The 13,753-nt window shown below is 46.7% G+C and overlaps 1 protein-coding gene across 1 annotated transcript in view; it reads right to left on the bottom strand.

Annotated features, from left to right (window-relative positions):
* The window catches only part of hydin (HYDIN axonemal central pair apparatus protein), a 1,560,590-nt gene that overhangs the window by 293,517 nt on the left and 1,253,320 nt on the right, over window positions 1–13,753 (bottom strand). Inside the window, exons 61-62 of the mRNA XM_069900939.1 lie at window positions 6,223–6,374; window positions 3,167–3,353 (exon numbers count right to left, since the gene is read on the bottom strand). Of these exons, the coding sequence (XP_069757040.1) occupies window positions 3,167–3,353; window positions 6,223–6,374 (339 nt within the window). The remainder of the gene's footprint in view (window positions 1–3,166; window positions 3,354–6,222; window positions 6,375–13,753) is intronic.

Consider the following 13,753-nt stretch of genomic DNA (forward strand, 5'->3'; position numbering starts at 1 on the left):
ATCGGGGTGTGAGAAATAACTTCACAAAGTCTATTTTTTCCCTAGTTCTGCTCATGTATACTATCTTCCCTTTGTGGGTATGGGGGTTCAGAATGTGCACTCCTTGGTTAAAAGCTCTTAAGAACTGACATTTAGCATCATAAATTAACAATCAAAATTTCCTACATTCCCTTAGTTTGATTCTACATTTTTCCACTGCCTCAATGTGTCTCCAGTGTCACCTCAGTAAAGATGGAGAGCTTCCAACATTAATTCTGTGCAAACTAATTTAGTCCATGACTTCAATTTTAACAGTTTCCACTGAGAGAAATAAATGAAATCATGAATTTCTAAGCTGGGCTCATCAAATGATGGAATCAGTGCCAGGCAACTATTGCAATGTGGTTGGCAATGCTGCATCAAAGTAAGATTCACAGTTTCTTGAAACTTTACCTTGGTCAACAAAGCACCTCTTTCATTTTTAAATTTATTTTTAATTTAACATAATAACATAACATAACAATTACAGCACGGAAACAGGCCATTAGGCCCTTCTAGTCCGCACCGAACCAAACACCCCTTTCTAGTCCCACCTCCCTGCACAATGCCCATAACCCTCCATCTTCTTCTCATCCATATACCTGTCCAACCTTTTCTTAAATAATACAATTGACTCCGCCGCCACTATTTCTCCCGGAAGATCATTCCACACGGCTACCACTCTCTGAGTAAAGAAGTTCCCCCTCATGTTACCGCTAAACCTCTGCCCCTTAATTCTTAACTCATGTCCTCTTGTTTTAATCTTTCCTCCTCTTAACGGAAATAGTCTATCCACATCCACTCTGTCTATCCCTTTCATAATCTTAAATACTTCTATCAAATCCCCTCTCAACCTTCTACGCTCCAAAGAATAAAGACCTAATCTGTCCAATCTCTCCCTATACTCTAGATGCTTAAACCCAGGTAACATTCTGGTAAACCTTCTCTGCACTCTCTCCACTCTGTTTATATCCTTCCTATAATTAGGCGACCAGAACTGCACACAGAACTCCAAATTAGGCCGCACCAACGTCTTATACAATCTCAACATCACCTCCCAACTCCTATATTCCATGCAATGATTGATAAAGGCCAGCATACTAAAAGCCTTCTTCACCACCCTATTCACGTGAGTTTCTACCTTCAGGGAACGATGTACCGTTACTCCTAAATCTTTCTGCTCTTCTGTATTCATCAATGCTCTCCCATTTACCACGTATGTCCTATTCTGATTCTTCTTACCAAAATGAAGCACCTCACACTTATCAGCATTAAATTCCATCTGCCATTTTTTAAGCCCACTTTTCTAAGCAGCCCAAATCCCTCTGCAATCCTTGAAAACCTTCTTCATTATCCACTATTCCACCTATCTTAGTATCGTCTGCATATTTACTAATCCAATTCACCACCCCATCATCTAGATCATTAATGTATATAACGAACAACAATGGGCCCAATACAGATCCTTGAGGCACACCACTGGTCACCGGCCTCCAACCTGACAGACAATTATCCACTACCACTCTCTGGCCTCTCCCTTTCAGCCAATGTTCAATCCATTTGACTATCTTAAAATTTATACCTAAAGACTGCACCTTCCTAACTAACCTTCCATGTGGTACCTTATCGAAGGCCTTACTGAAGTCCATATAGACAACATCCACTGCGCTACCCTCATCCACATTCCTAGTCACCTCTTCAAAAAATTCAATCAGATTGGTCAAACATGACCTTCCTCCCACAAATCCAAGTTGAGTGCTCCTGATCAGACCCTGTCTATCCAGATGTTTATAAGTACTATCTCTAAGAATTTTCTCCATTAATTTACACAGACCACAGACGTCAAACTTACAGGCCGATAGTTGCCAGGCTTCCTCCTTGAACCCTTTTTAAATAACGGAACCACATGCGCAATGCGCCAATCCTCCGGCACTATCCCCATATCTAATGACATTTGGAAAATTACCGCCAGAGCCTCTGCTATTTCCTCTTTCACCTCTCAATGTCCTGGGGAAGATCCCGTCTGGTCCCGGAGACTTATCCACCTTTATATTCTTCAAAAGCCTTAAAACTACACCTTTTGTAATCTCTATATTCCCCATATTTACCCAATTTGCTTTTTTTATCTCACATCTCCCAATATCCTTCTCCTTAGTGAATACCGAAGAAAAGAAACTGTTCAATATCTCCCCCATTTCTCTCAGCTCCACACACAGTTTTCGCTCTGATTTTCTAAGGGACCAATTTTGTCTCTAGCTTTCTTCTTACCATTAACATATTTGTAGAAAAAAACTCCAGAGGGTTGTTAATTTGGCCTGACATCACAGGCACCAGACTTCACTCCATTGTGGATATCTACAAGTGGCAGTGTCTTAAGAAAGCAGCCTCTATCCTCAAGGATGCCCCCCCCCCCCGCCACACCCAGGCCACGTCCTCTTCACTCTGCTACCATTCGGAAAAGGGCAGCTCCTTCCCCACTGCCATTAGATTCCTGAATAATCAATGAAACATAGTCACTGCCTCACTTTGTCTTTTTGTGAACTATTTTTATTTATTGTTGTAAAGTGGTTTATATGAATGTTTGCCCTATGATGATGTCACAAAGCAACAAATTTCATGACTTGTTCATAACAATAAATTCTGATTTTGATTCTGAACTCACTTCAAAAGCTGAGATATTCTTCCACAATGTTGCCTCATACTTGGATCAATGATTTCAGAATGCTAGTCGAGGTTGGGTATGTCAATGCCAGTTGAGGCTGGGTAACTGCAGATGGATTCTTTGGCAGCAGTGTGCATGGACACTGGTGTCAAACGCAAGCCTATTAACATCAAGTCCCAAATTCTGTTCAATGTTATAGAAAATAACCAAAGTACAGTGAGAAAATACAGAAATGCTGGAGGAAGTCACCATTGGAAGTAAAGATACAAAAGGACTCAGACCAGAAACTTCTGTTATACGGTATCTTTACCTTCCATGGATGTTGCAAGACCTGATGAATTCTTCCATCATTTCTATGTTTTCATTACAAACACAGTGCCTCTAGACTTTTGTGTTTCACCCCAAACTTCAGTGAGAGCAGGATTGGCATGTTCTTGTATCATTGCATTACTGCTGAATATCCAGTCAAGGAGTTCCCCACCTTACCTGTGCAGGCAAGGTACCATCGTTTTTCAGAACCACAGGCAGCTTCTCTGTTTGACCCAACAGTAAACGTGAGTATATCAGCAAAGGATTCCCGATCGTATTACGCAGGAGGGGCCGAAGGATATTAATCCTTGGCAGGTTCCCATCTCCGACAATATCGAACACCAATGATTTGCTTTTAGGAATTCTGTAAACACAAACGAGCATAGTAAGAGGATGCAATTTAATATTCTCTGAAAATACATCGGGAGCTTCTAATTATTCTACAATCAACAGAGAACATTATAGCACAGTACAGGCCCTTCTGCCAACCTATGTAAACCTACTCTGCAGCAATTTTGCCCTTCCCAACCTCACACCTCATAGCCCTCTATTTTTCTTACATCCATGTGCCTTAGTCTTTTGAATGCACCAGTGTCCATCAAGAGTTTCAGCATTCCACACACTCATGGCTCTCTGAGTAAAAAACTTACCTAAAATTTAAACTATAACAAATGTCTTTTGGTATTTGTCAGCCCAAGAAAAATCTTGCATGTAAATCTCACAATCTGCTTTTAAATAGATTAATTTGATTTGTAGAGGAACCATTTTGCATTTCCTTCTGATTCTACTTGAAGCCGTTAATCTTATTGGGCTGTCATTCCATGCATTTACAGTCCAGCAATACCTTACCAATTTGTGGTCTTTGTGCAGAGACCAGACCCAATGCTTGAACATGGGCTGTGGGTGAGTGATGCCATAAGGTACATTGTTCATACCTGAACCGTCCTTTCTCATACAATGACAACCTCAACAGGGGCTGCAGGGCAGATGTTACAGTGGAAGAGACAACCTTCACTTGTCCTCAACTTGAGGTGTTGCAACCAACTATAAATCACCAAGCCCTGGCGATGACTTTTTGTTCAATGAAAGTGAGTGAACTCTATAATTCTTGCAGATCTCCATTTCAATTCTGCGCTACACTCACATGCCGAAATGTCTGTCCAACCAAGACCACCCATAAATTGATGGGTCAAAATAATTTTCCATCTGGGCACCCCCCAACCAGTTGGCATTAACATCGACTTCTCCGGTTTCTACCAACCTACTCTCCATTCTCCCTCCTTCTCTTTCCTCCAGCTCTCCACACCCTTCCCTCTCGATTCACAGAGCCACTCCCCCCAACCCCCCAGCTTGCTAGTGCTCCCTCCCTCTCTTATCCACCTATTACCTACTGCCAGGCTGTGTCATGGGGGAGCATTCGTGGGCCATGCCCCCAATTTAGTTATTATATCCCCACCACCTGCCACACTAGCATCACGTGGTTTTGTCTCCACGGGCTATGTTATGTCGGGGAAGTGTGATGGCAGTGTATGTAGGAGGTTCACGGCAGGTATGGCACCCCCTCCCCCACTGAGTGAGTCTCCAATGTCAGTCTGTGCCCCCCTCACCCCTGTGGTTATCCTAATGCCCCCCAATTAGTTGTTCTGATGCTGACTCTGCCTTTCTCCCACCATTTTGTTCGGATGCCTGCCTACATTTTGTCAGATCTTGATGAAGGGCTCAGACCTGAAACGTTGATTATGTTTGACAGCTGAGTTTCTCCAGTGTTGTGTTTTTACTTCTACAAAGTTTCATGTTTTACTGTCTCACATTATGGCAACAGGTATACAGTGCTGGTAGGTTTCATTGCCAAGAGCAACACCAAATCTATGGCTCAGAAATGGACCTTTCATAACATAACAATTACAGCACGGAAACAGGCCATTAGGCCCTTCTAATCCACACCGAACCAAACACCCCTTTCTAGTCCCACCTTCCTGCACAATGCCCATAACCCTCCATCTTCTTCTCATCCATATACCTGTCCAACCTTTTCTTAAATAATACAATTGACTCCGCCGCCACTATTTCTCCCGGAAGATCATTCCACACGGCTACCACTCTCTGAGTAAAGAAGTTCCCCCTCATGTTACCTCTAAACCTCTTCCCCTTAATTCTTAACTCATGTCCTCTTGTTTTAATCTTTCCTCCTCTTAACGGAAATAGTCTATCCACATCCACTCTGTCTATCCCTTTCATAATCTTAAATACTTCTATCAAATCCCCTCTCAACCTTCTACGCTCCAAAGAATAAAGACCTAATCTGTCCAATCTCTCCCTATACTCTAGATGCTTAAACCCAGGTAACATTCTGGTAAACCTTCTCTGCACTCTCTCCACTCTGTTTATATCCTTCCTATAATTAGGCGACCAGAACTGCACACAGAACTCCAAATTAGGCCGCATCAACGTCTTATACAATCTCAACATCACCTCCCAACTCCTATATTCCATGCAATGATTGATAAAGGCCAGCATACTAAAAGCCTTCTTCACCACCCTATTCACGTGAGTTTCTACCTTCAGGGAACGATGTACCGTTACTCCTAAATCTTTCTGCTCTTCTGTATTCATCAATGCTCTCCCATTTACAACGTATGTCCTATTCTGATTCTTCTTACCAAAATGAAGCACCTCACACTTATCAGCATTAAATTCCATCTGCCATTTTTCAGCCCACTTTTCTAAGCAGCCCAAATCCCTCTGCAATCCTTGAAAACCTTCTTCATTATCCACTATTCCACCTATCTTAGTATCGTCTGCATATTTACTAATCCTGGGTGGAAATGTTTGTTCCCGCCTTATTTTTTATTGTTTTCCTATGTAACTTAAATCCAGACATTGCTTCTGCTTAATTGTGGCCTTTTCACTGTGCAGCAACTTCAATGATTTTTGTTATCTTTTTACTTTTCTGTCATGACATCATCATTGAATTGAATTGTTTAATGTCACGAAAGAATGAAAAACTTTGTTTTGTGTGCTATCCAGGCAAGTCAACCTCTACGAAGTATAGCAGGTGATGGAAGAATAAAAATATAGAATTACAGTAATACTAAAGTGTAGAATACTTTGTTAAAGGGAAAAGTACAGGCATCATGTTCTACTAACTGGGGGACCATTCAAGGGTCCGAAAACAATTGGAAGGGTCCTGTCCTTGAATTTGGAGGGATGTGTTTCTGTTGACAATAACATACCCAGCTGCAGCTTCCACAGTGGCTTCAAATAAACACTGATAGTTCTGCATTGTTGGAGGAGTGAACCTGACGATGACAAATTTATGGCCGTAACTGGGGATGTTCATTCGGGTGGGCTCCACGTCGAAAATATCAATAATGCGAGCTGCAGCCTGAGAAACAAGAAGAAACAATGCTAAACTTAAAGGTGTAATAAATATAATCAATGGTAACGATGAGGTGAACTACTGAAACTTGACACCCCAGAGCTAAAGATAATCAAGTAAAAATATGCCATTTAAGTATGTAGTCAGAACAAAATGGGTGTGGATGCTCTAGTATGGCAGGGTATGGTAAATACTGGAATGGACAATGGTGTAGCGGTCGTAACGAGAAGATCAGACTTTGAAGTAGCAAGCATCTGTGGTAGTCAGGCTGGGGCACAATCTGGAAAGATCAGCCTGGGCATCCTGACTGGAAAACCATGGGCACAGGACTCAGCATGGAGGACAAACTCTCAGCATGAAGGTGGAGGGTGGTGGTGGGTTAATGAACTGTCTGGAGAATGCAACAGTTCAGAGGAAAGAACAGCCTTGGTAGAGAGTGGAAAGGGACTTGGGGACATGACATACATAGTGAAGAGCAGGAGGGGTTACCCAGTCTCCTGAGTCCCCTCTGACATAAAATGAGATTACAGCTTGCACCATTCCCATCCAGCTGCAGTGACCCCTCACTCCCCTGTTGGATTTACTGATGATAATGAGTTTATGGTCATACACATTGTGCACAGACAGTGTGCACCAAAACAGATACTTGTAAAAACAAACTCGAACGCTGAGCATAATTGAATTAAAAAAGACAATAAATACAGAATATAGAAAATAAATATTTGTATTAACCTAGTTTAAAAAATTGACATTACAATGCTACAAACAGTCCTCTAGTGGTGTCAGAGAAGCCCCTGATTAGTGTCATTAGGGAAGGTTCAAGAGACTGATAGTAACTGTCCACATCTGTCATAAAAATATCGAAAGATCACAACCTTTGAGAGATAAAAATTGCTCCATTTTTCTGAAATGAGTGACCCCTTACTTTTCATCAGTGGCCCCTCTGTGTTCTCTGTTCTCTCCCCATCCTCACTGTCGATCCTTCTCAGTGTTTTAACTCCAGTGGCTATTACCACAATTAATCCAATCCTTCCTCTCAAAGCAATCCACACAAGGGCTGTTGACCACTGACCTTTCACTGAACACATTCACATCCTTCCTTAAACAAGTAGGCTAACACAGTACTCCAGACATGGTCTTATCAGTGTCCTTTACAACAAATATAACCTCCCTACTTTTGTGTACAATTACCTCGCAATAAACAATAATACTGTGATAGTACAGATCTATCACCAATGTACATAGTGTATATAGTTACTGTATCTAGACTGTGCTTACAGCGATTGGCTGAGAGCTAAGCCACGCCTATTGTCTGGGCCTTAAAAGGTTGTGTCCCTAGCCAGGTCGGATCATTCCAGACTGGTCGGCCACCTGTGAAGAGCTCCTGTCTTTTGCTAATAAAAGCCTTGGTTTGGATCAACAAGTCTTTGGTTCTTTCGACGAGCTCTACAATTTTATTAGCAAAAAGAATTTTTTTTGAAAGGGATGGAGCGTTTAACTCGGCCAGAAAAACTTGATATCGACCCACAGTCAGCTACAGCCTTCAAAGCCTTTAAGTTCTGGCTGCTGAACTTTGAAAACTTCCTGAGATTCATTGAGGTGGAGGAGGATAACCAGCGTCTAACAGCATTGCTGTCTATGGTGTCCTTGAGAGTCTACGAGAACATCCAGGATGAGACCATAAAGGTACTGAAAGAACTGTATAATCAACCGGTGAACAGAGTTCATGCCCAGCTCGTGCTTGCTTCGAGGAAGCAACAGCCCGGCGAGTCCAGCAGGGCATATTTACAAGTATTAAAGGCATTGGGCAAGGACTGTAACTGTGTGGACAAAACTGCTGCTGAGATCACAAATGATCTCGTCCGGGATGCCTATGTGGCCGGGCTCCGATCGAACGAAGTGAGGCTGCGCTTGCTCGAGCAAAGGGTAGAAAAACTAGAGGACGTGGCCCGGATTGCAATCACAATGGAGGATGCAGCCTTAAAGTCCACCGAGTTCTCTAGGGACTGGACCCCACGTTCTGATGTGAGTAGAGTGCCCTTCTACTCTACCACTGACGGCCTGTCGGCTGCTACTACCCTGCCCCCTGCGAACCCAAAATGTTATTTCTGCGGGAGGGACAAACACAGCAGGTCCCAGTGCCCAGCAAGAAAAGCCAGGTGCCAGAAATGCCTTAAAAAGGGCCACTTTGCTGCAGTCTGTAGGTCTAAAATGGCCGCCGGCAAACACAGTGCCTCGTGTGAAGCCCAATCGCCACTATCCCATTCAAACTCTTCTTCCCCAGAGCTCTCGTCCAATGAGAGCAAGGGCTCCCCTGCACGGCAACGGAGACGCCGAACGCGGAAGGGGCAGCCCACCCTCGCAACCATGGTATTGGCCCGCCTCTCGCCCCCGTGCAGAACACTCGACGCTACCGCCACTGCTGCCGCCGCCACAGACACCCCCAGGTCCGACGCTACCGCCGCTGCTGCCGCCGCCACAGACGCCCCCGGGGCCGACGCTACCGCCGCTGCTGCCGCCGCCACAGACACCCCCGGGGCCGACGCTACCGCCGCTGCTGCCGCCGCCACAGACACCCCCGGGGCCGACGCTACCGCCGCTGCTGCCGCCGCCACAGACACCCCCGTGGCCGACGCTACCGCCGCTGCTGCCGCCGCCACAGACACCCCCGGAGCCGACGCTACCGCTGCTGCTACCGCTGCCACAGCCACCCCCGCGACCAACCAGGTACTCACCCTAGCGTCCATCGCCGACGACCGCCAGGGCCCGACCGCCACGACCAACGACCTACCCACCGCCAATCGTGAGCAACTACAAACCCCACTACTTACCATTCACCCGCCGACGCCGCCACAACAGCACTTCCGGGAGGTCCTCCAACCCGCTCCTCGAGCATTGACTACGTCATCCCATTGCGTGACGTCATCCCATTGCGTGACATCATTGCGCAAAACTCCCCTGTCAACTGCTTCAATAACACTAAACCAGCAATGCTCTCATCCCCTCACCAGAGCAATGGAATTGATTAAAGTGGATGGACACTACACCAATTGCTTATTTGACTCTGGGTCAACTGACAGTTTTATCCAGCCAGATCTGGCCCTCCGCTGGGGACTTGACATTATCCCCACTACCCAGAGGATCTCATTAGCGACGAGGTCGCACTCGACTGGGATAAAGGGGTATTGCATCGCCACACTGGAAGTACAGGGCGTAACGGTCACCCACTTCAAATTGTTCATCCTTCCCCAATTGTGCGCCCCAGTGTTGCTGGGATTAGACTTCCAGTGTCAGTTCCGAACGGTGTCCCTAGACTTTGGGGGACCCTACGCCCCCCTCTCGGTCTGCCATCGCCCCACCCCCGAAGCACCCGAGCAACCCGCCCCCGTACCCCGGGGCCAATCCTACGGCCTTTCAACAGTCCGGATTGCCCCGCCAGCACTCTTCGCAAACCTCACCCCTGGCTGGAAGCCTGTGGCCACCAAAAGTCGGCAATATAGTTACGAAAACAGGAAATTCATTAGGAGTGAGGTGCGTAGATTGCTGGTTGAGGGCATCATCGAACCCAGTTCAAGCCTCTGGAGAGCCCAGGTGGTGGTTGTCAAGAACGGGGAAAAACTACGGATGGTGGTCGACTATATCCAGACCATTAACCACTTCACGCTCCTGGATGCTTACCCCCTGCCACACATCACGGATGTGGTGAACCAGATCGCCCAATACCGCATTTTCTCTACCATTGACCTACGTTCGGCCTACCACCAGCTCCCGATCCGTGGCGAGGACTGACCATTCATGGCCTTTGAAGCGAATGGGCGGCTATATCAATTTCTCAGGGTACCATTCGGGGTCACGAATGGTGTCGCGGTCTTCCAGCGGGAAATGGACAGGATGGTGGACCAGAACGGGCTAACCACTACCTTCCCGTATCTGGACAATATCACCATCTGCGGCCACGACACGCAGGACCATGACGCCAACCTAGACAAATTTCTTCAAACCGCCCGTCGGCTGAACCTGACTTACAATTTGGACAAGTGTGTCTTCCGGACCACATGACTCGCTATTCTAGGTTGCGTGGTGGAGAACGGGATAGTCATGCCAGATCCTGACCACATGCGTCCCCTAATAGACTTACCCACCCCCCCCCCCATACCCAGAAAGCTCTCAAATGCTGCCTGGGCCTTTTCTCGTATTACGCCCAATGGGTTCCACACTACACCGACAAGGCGCGTCCTTTTATCAAGACCACCTCCTTTCCCCTCTCGACCGAAGCCACAGCGGCTTTCGATCGAATCAAATCCGACATCGCTGCTCCGACGCTGCACGCGATCGATGAGTCTGTCCCATTTCAAGTCGAGAGCGATGGATCCGACTTCGCCCTGGCAGCCACCTTGAACCAGGCCGGTCGGCCTGTAGCCTTCTTCTCCAGAACCCTCCAGGGTCCGGAGAGTAGACACTCCTCGATCGAGAAGGAGGCCCAGGCCATAGTTGAAGCGGTGCGTCGTTGGAGACATTACCTCGCTGGGAGGCGCATTACACTGCTGACTGATCAACACGCGGTCTCCTTCATGTTCAGCAACACCCAGCGTGGTAAGATAAAAAACGACAAAATCGCCAGATGGAGAATCGAACTCTCCACCTTTAACTATGACATCCTGTACCGGCCTGGTAAGCTCAACGACCCACCTGACGCACTCTCTGGGGGACGTGCACCAGCATACAGATGGACAGACTACAGAAACTCAATGAGGCGCTCTGTCATCCAGGGGTCACTAGGTTTGCCCACTTTGTCAAGGCGCGCAACCTACCCTACACAGTCGAGGAGATCCGCTCCATGACCCGAGACTGTTCGGTGTGCGCTGAATGCAAGCCCCACTTCTTCCGTCTGGATAACTCCCACGTTATCAAAGCCACCCGCCCCTTCGAGCGTCTTAGCGTAGACTTTAGGGGGCCCCTACCGTCGACCAACCGTAATACCTATATCCTTACGGCCATCGACGAGTACTCCCGCTTTCCGTTCGCTGTGCCCTGCCCAGACACCACTGCCACCTCAATGATACAGGCCCTTCACAGTATTTTCGCCATTTTCGGATACCCCAATTCCATCCACAGTGACAGGGGGTCCTCATTCATGAGCGCGGACCTGCAACAGTACCTTCTGGAGTGTGGTATCGCTTCAAGCAGGACCACGAGCTATAACCCATGCGGTAACGGCCAGGTCGAGAGGGAGAATTCTACCATATGGAGAGCGGTTACACTGGCTCTCCGTCTAAAGGTCTCCCCACCTCTCACTGGCAGGAGGTTCTCACTAGTGCCTTACACTCCATCCGCTCCCTCCTATGTACTGCAACAAATGCCACCCCCCACGAAAGGATGTTCCTTTTCCCAAGGAAATCCGCATCAGCAACCACTCTACCGGCATGGCTCACCGTCCCTGGCCCCGTCCTTTTGCGACGCCACGTCCGGCACTCAAAGAATGACCCCTTGGTCGACCGAGTGACTCTACTCCACGCAAACCCACATTACGCCTACGTTGAGTTCCCAGACGGGCGGGAGGACACTGTTTCGGTGCGGGACCTAGCTCAGCACGCGGTAGACCCAGCAAACCCCCCAACCCAACCTTCCCCAACTCTTTATTCCCCAGGCCCCGTGCCGCAACAGAAGGACCAACAGCACCCCAACGACCCGGGCCACCCTGCCGACAACACGACTGGGAAATTGAGCGATGGAGTAGTCGCACCCGACGAGCCCGCTGGCGACACCATCCCAGCGACCCCAATCCTGGCACCACGGCGGTCACGCCGGATGGTCAGACCCCCTGACCGCTACAGTCCTTGACTTACCCCTTCCTTTCATTCTCTCCCTCGTTTTTTTTTTGTTTTTTTTTCCAGGGTCAGTTCTCCAAGAAGGGGTGAATGTGATAGTACAGATCTATCACCAATGTACATAGTGTATATAGTTACTGTATCTAGACTGTGCTTACAGCGATTGGCTGAGAGTTAAGCCACGCCTATTGTCTGGGTGGGCCTTAAAGGGTTGTGTCCCTAGCCAGGTCGGATCATTCCGGACTGGTCGGCCACCTGTGAAGAGCTCCTGTCTTTTGCTAATAAAAGCCTTGGTTTGGATCAACAAGTCTTTGGTTCTTTCGACGAGCTCTACAAATACTTTTAACTTTTCTGATTGCTTCTCATACTGGGACACAAGTCGTTTGCCGATCATACATTAGAATAGACAGGTCCCTCTGCATCTAAAATCTTTTCACTTTTCTGTCACACATTCCCACAATGGTGTTCCACTTGCAGATTCAGTGAAATGATTTAGAAATCTCTGTAGCCCCTTTCTGTGGTTTCGAAGTGGAGGACATCGTTTTTATTTCTTGCTTCTTAAAATACACACAACAAAACTGATGTGGATGTCAAAAGGGCATAATGACCACAACTGTTTTCTCCACCTGACTTCAAAGGCAGGGAATGTTCATACAGAACTGGTGCAGATCAATGCCCACATTCCCATTTGCAGATGTAGAGTCAGAGGGTAGAACACCACAGAAACAGGCTGTTTAGCCCATACTTTAATGCTGATCTTCTTGCTCATCTACTCCAATCTCATTCGACTGCATTACAGCATGGTAACAAGCCCTTCCGGTTCACAAGCTCATGCTCCCCATATACACCCATGTGACCAATTTACCTACTAACCCAATATGTTTTTGGGAACTGAGAGGAAGCCAGAGCATCCAGAGAACATGGGGAGAATGTACAAACTCCTCAACTGGATTCAAACCCGGATCGTTGACACTGACCATTATGACCATTACACTAAATGTGCTTCCCTTATATTGTAACAGAACAGCATAGTAGAAGGCCCTCTGGCCCATAGAATCCATGCCACCCAATTTCAACCATTTAATCTTTCCAACAACTTTGGAAAGCGGGAGGAAACCAGACCACCTGGAGGAAACAGGGTAATGTACAAATTCTTTCCCTACCCTGGGATACCACAACCTTTCACTGTTTTTGATCACCCTCTGTCAGTGCATACTTACTTTCCCATCTGTTTACCCATCCCAACCAATTCACGTGACCAGAAGGTTCACATTCTAACTATGTTCTGTGAAAAGGAAGGGTTCCAATCTATAAATGCATTGTACACGTTCATTCATAGAACTAAATTAGATTTAGATTTTAGGTTTATTGCCAGAGTACATACATGATATCACATACAGCCCTGAGATTCTTTTTCCTGTGGGTGAGGCAGAATTACCCTTAGTTGGTAGTGCAAAAACAACTGGCCACAACATACACATGTAAACAGATAATAGATGTAAACAAACTGACTGTAATACAGAGAGAATTTTTTAAAATCAATAAAGTCCAAAAGTA

Source organism: Narcine bancroftii, chromosome 10, assembly GCF_036971445.1.
Source record: "Narcine bancroftii isolate sNarBan1 chromosome 10, sNarBan1.hap1, whole genome shotgun sequence".
Taxonomy (NCBI): domain Eukaryota; kingdom Metazoa; phylum Chordata; class Chondrichthyes; order Torpediniformes; family Narcinidae; genus Narcine; species Narcine bancroftii.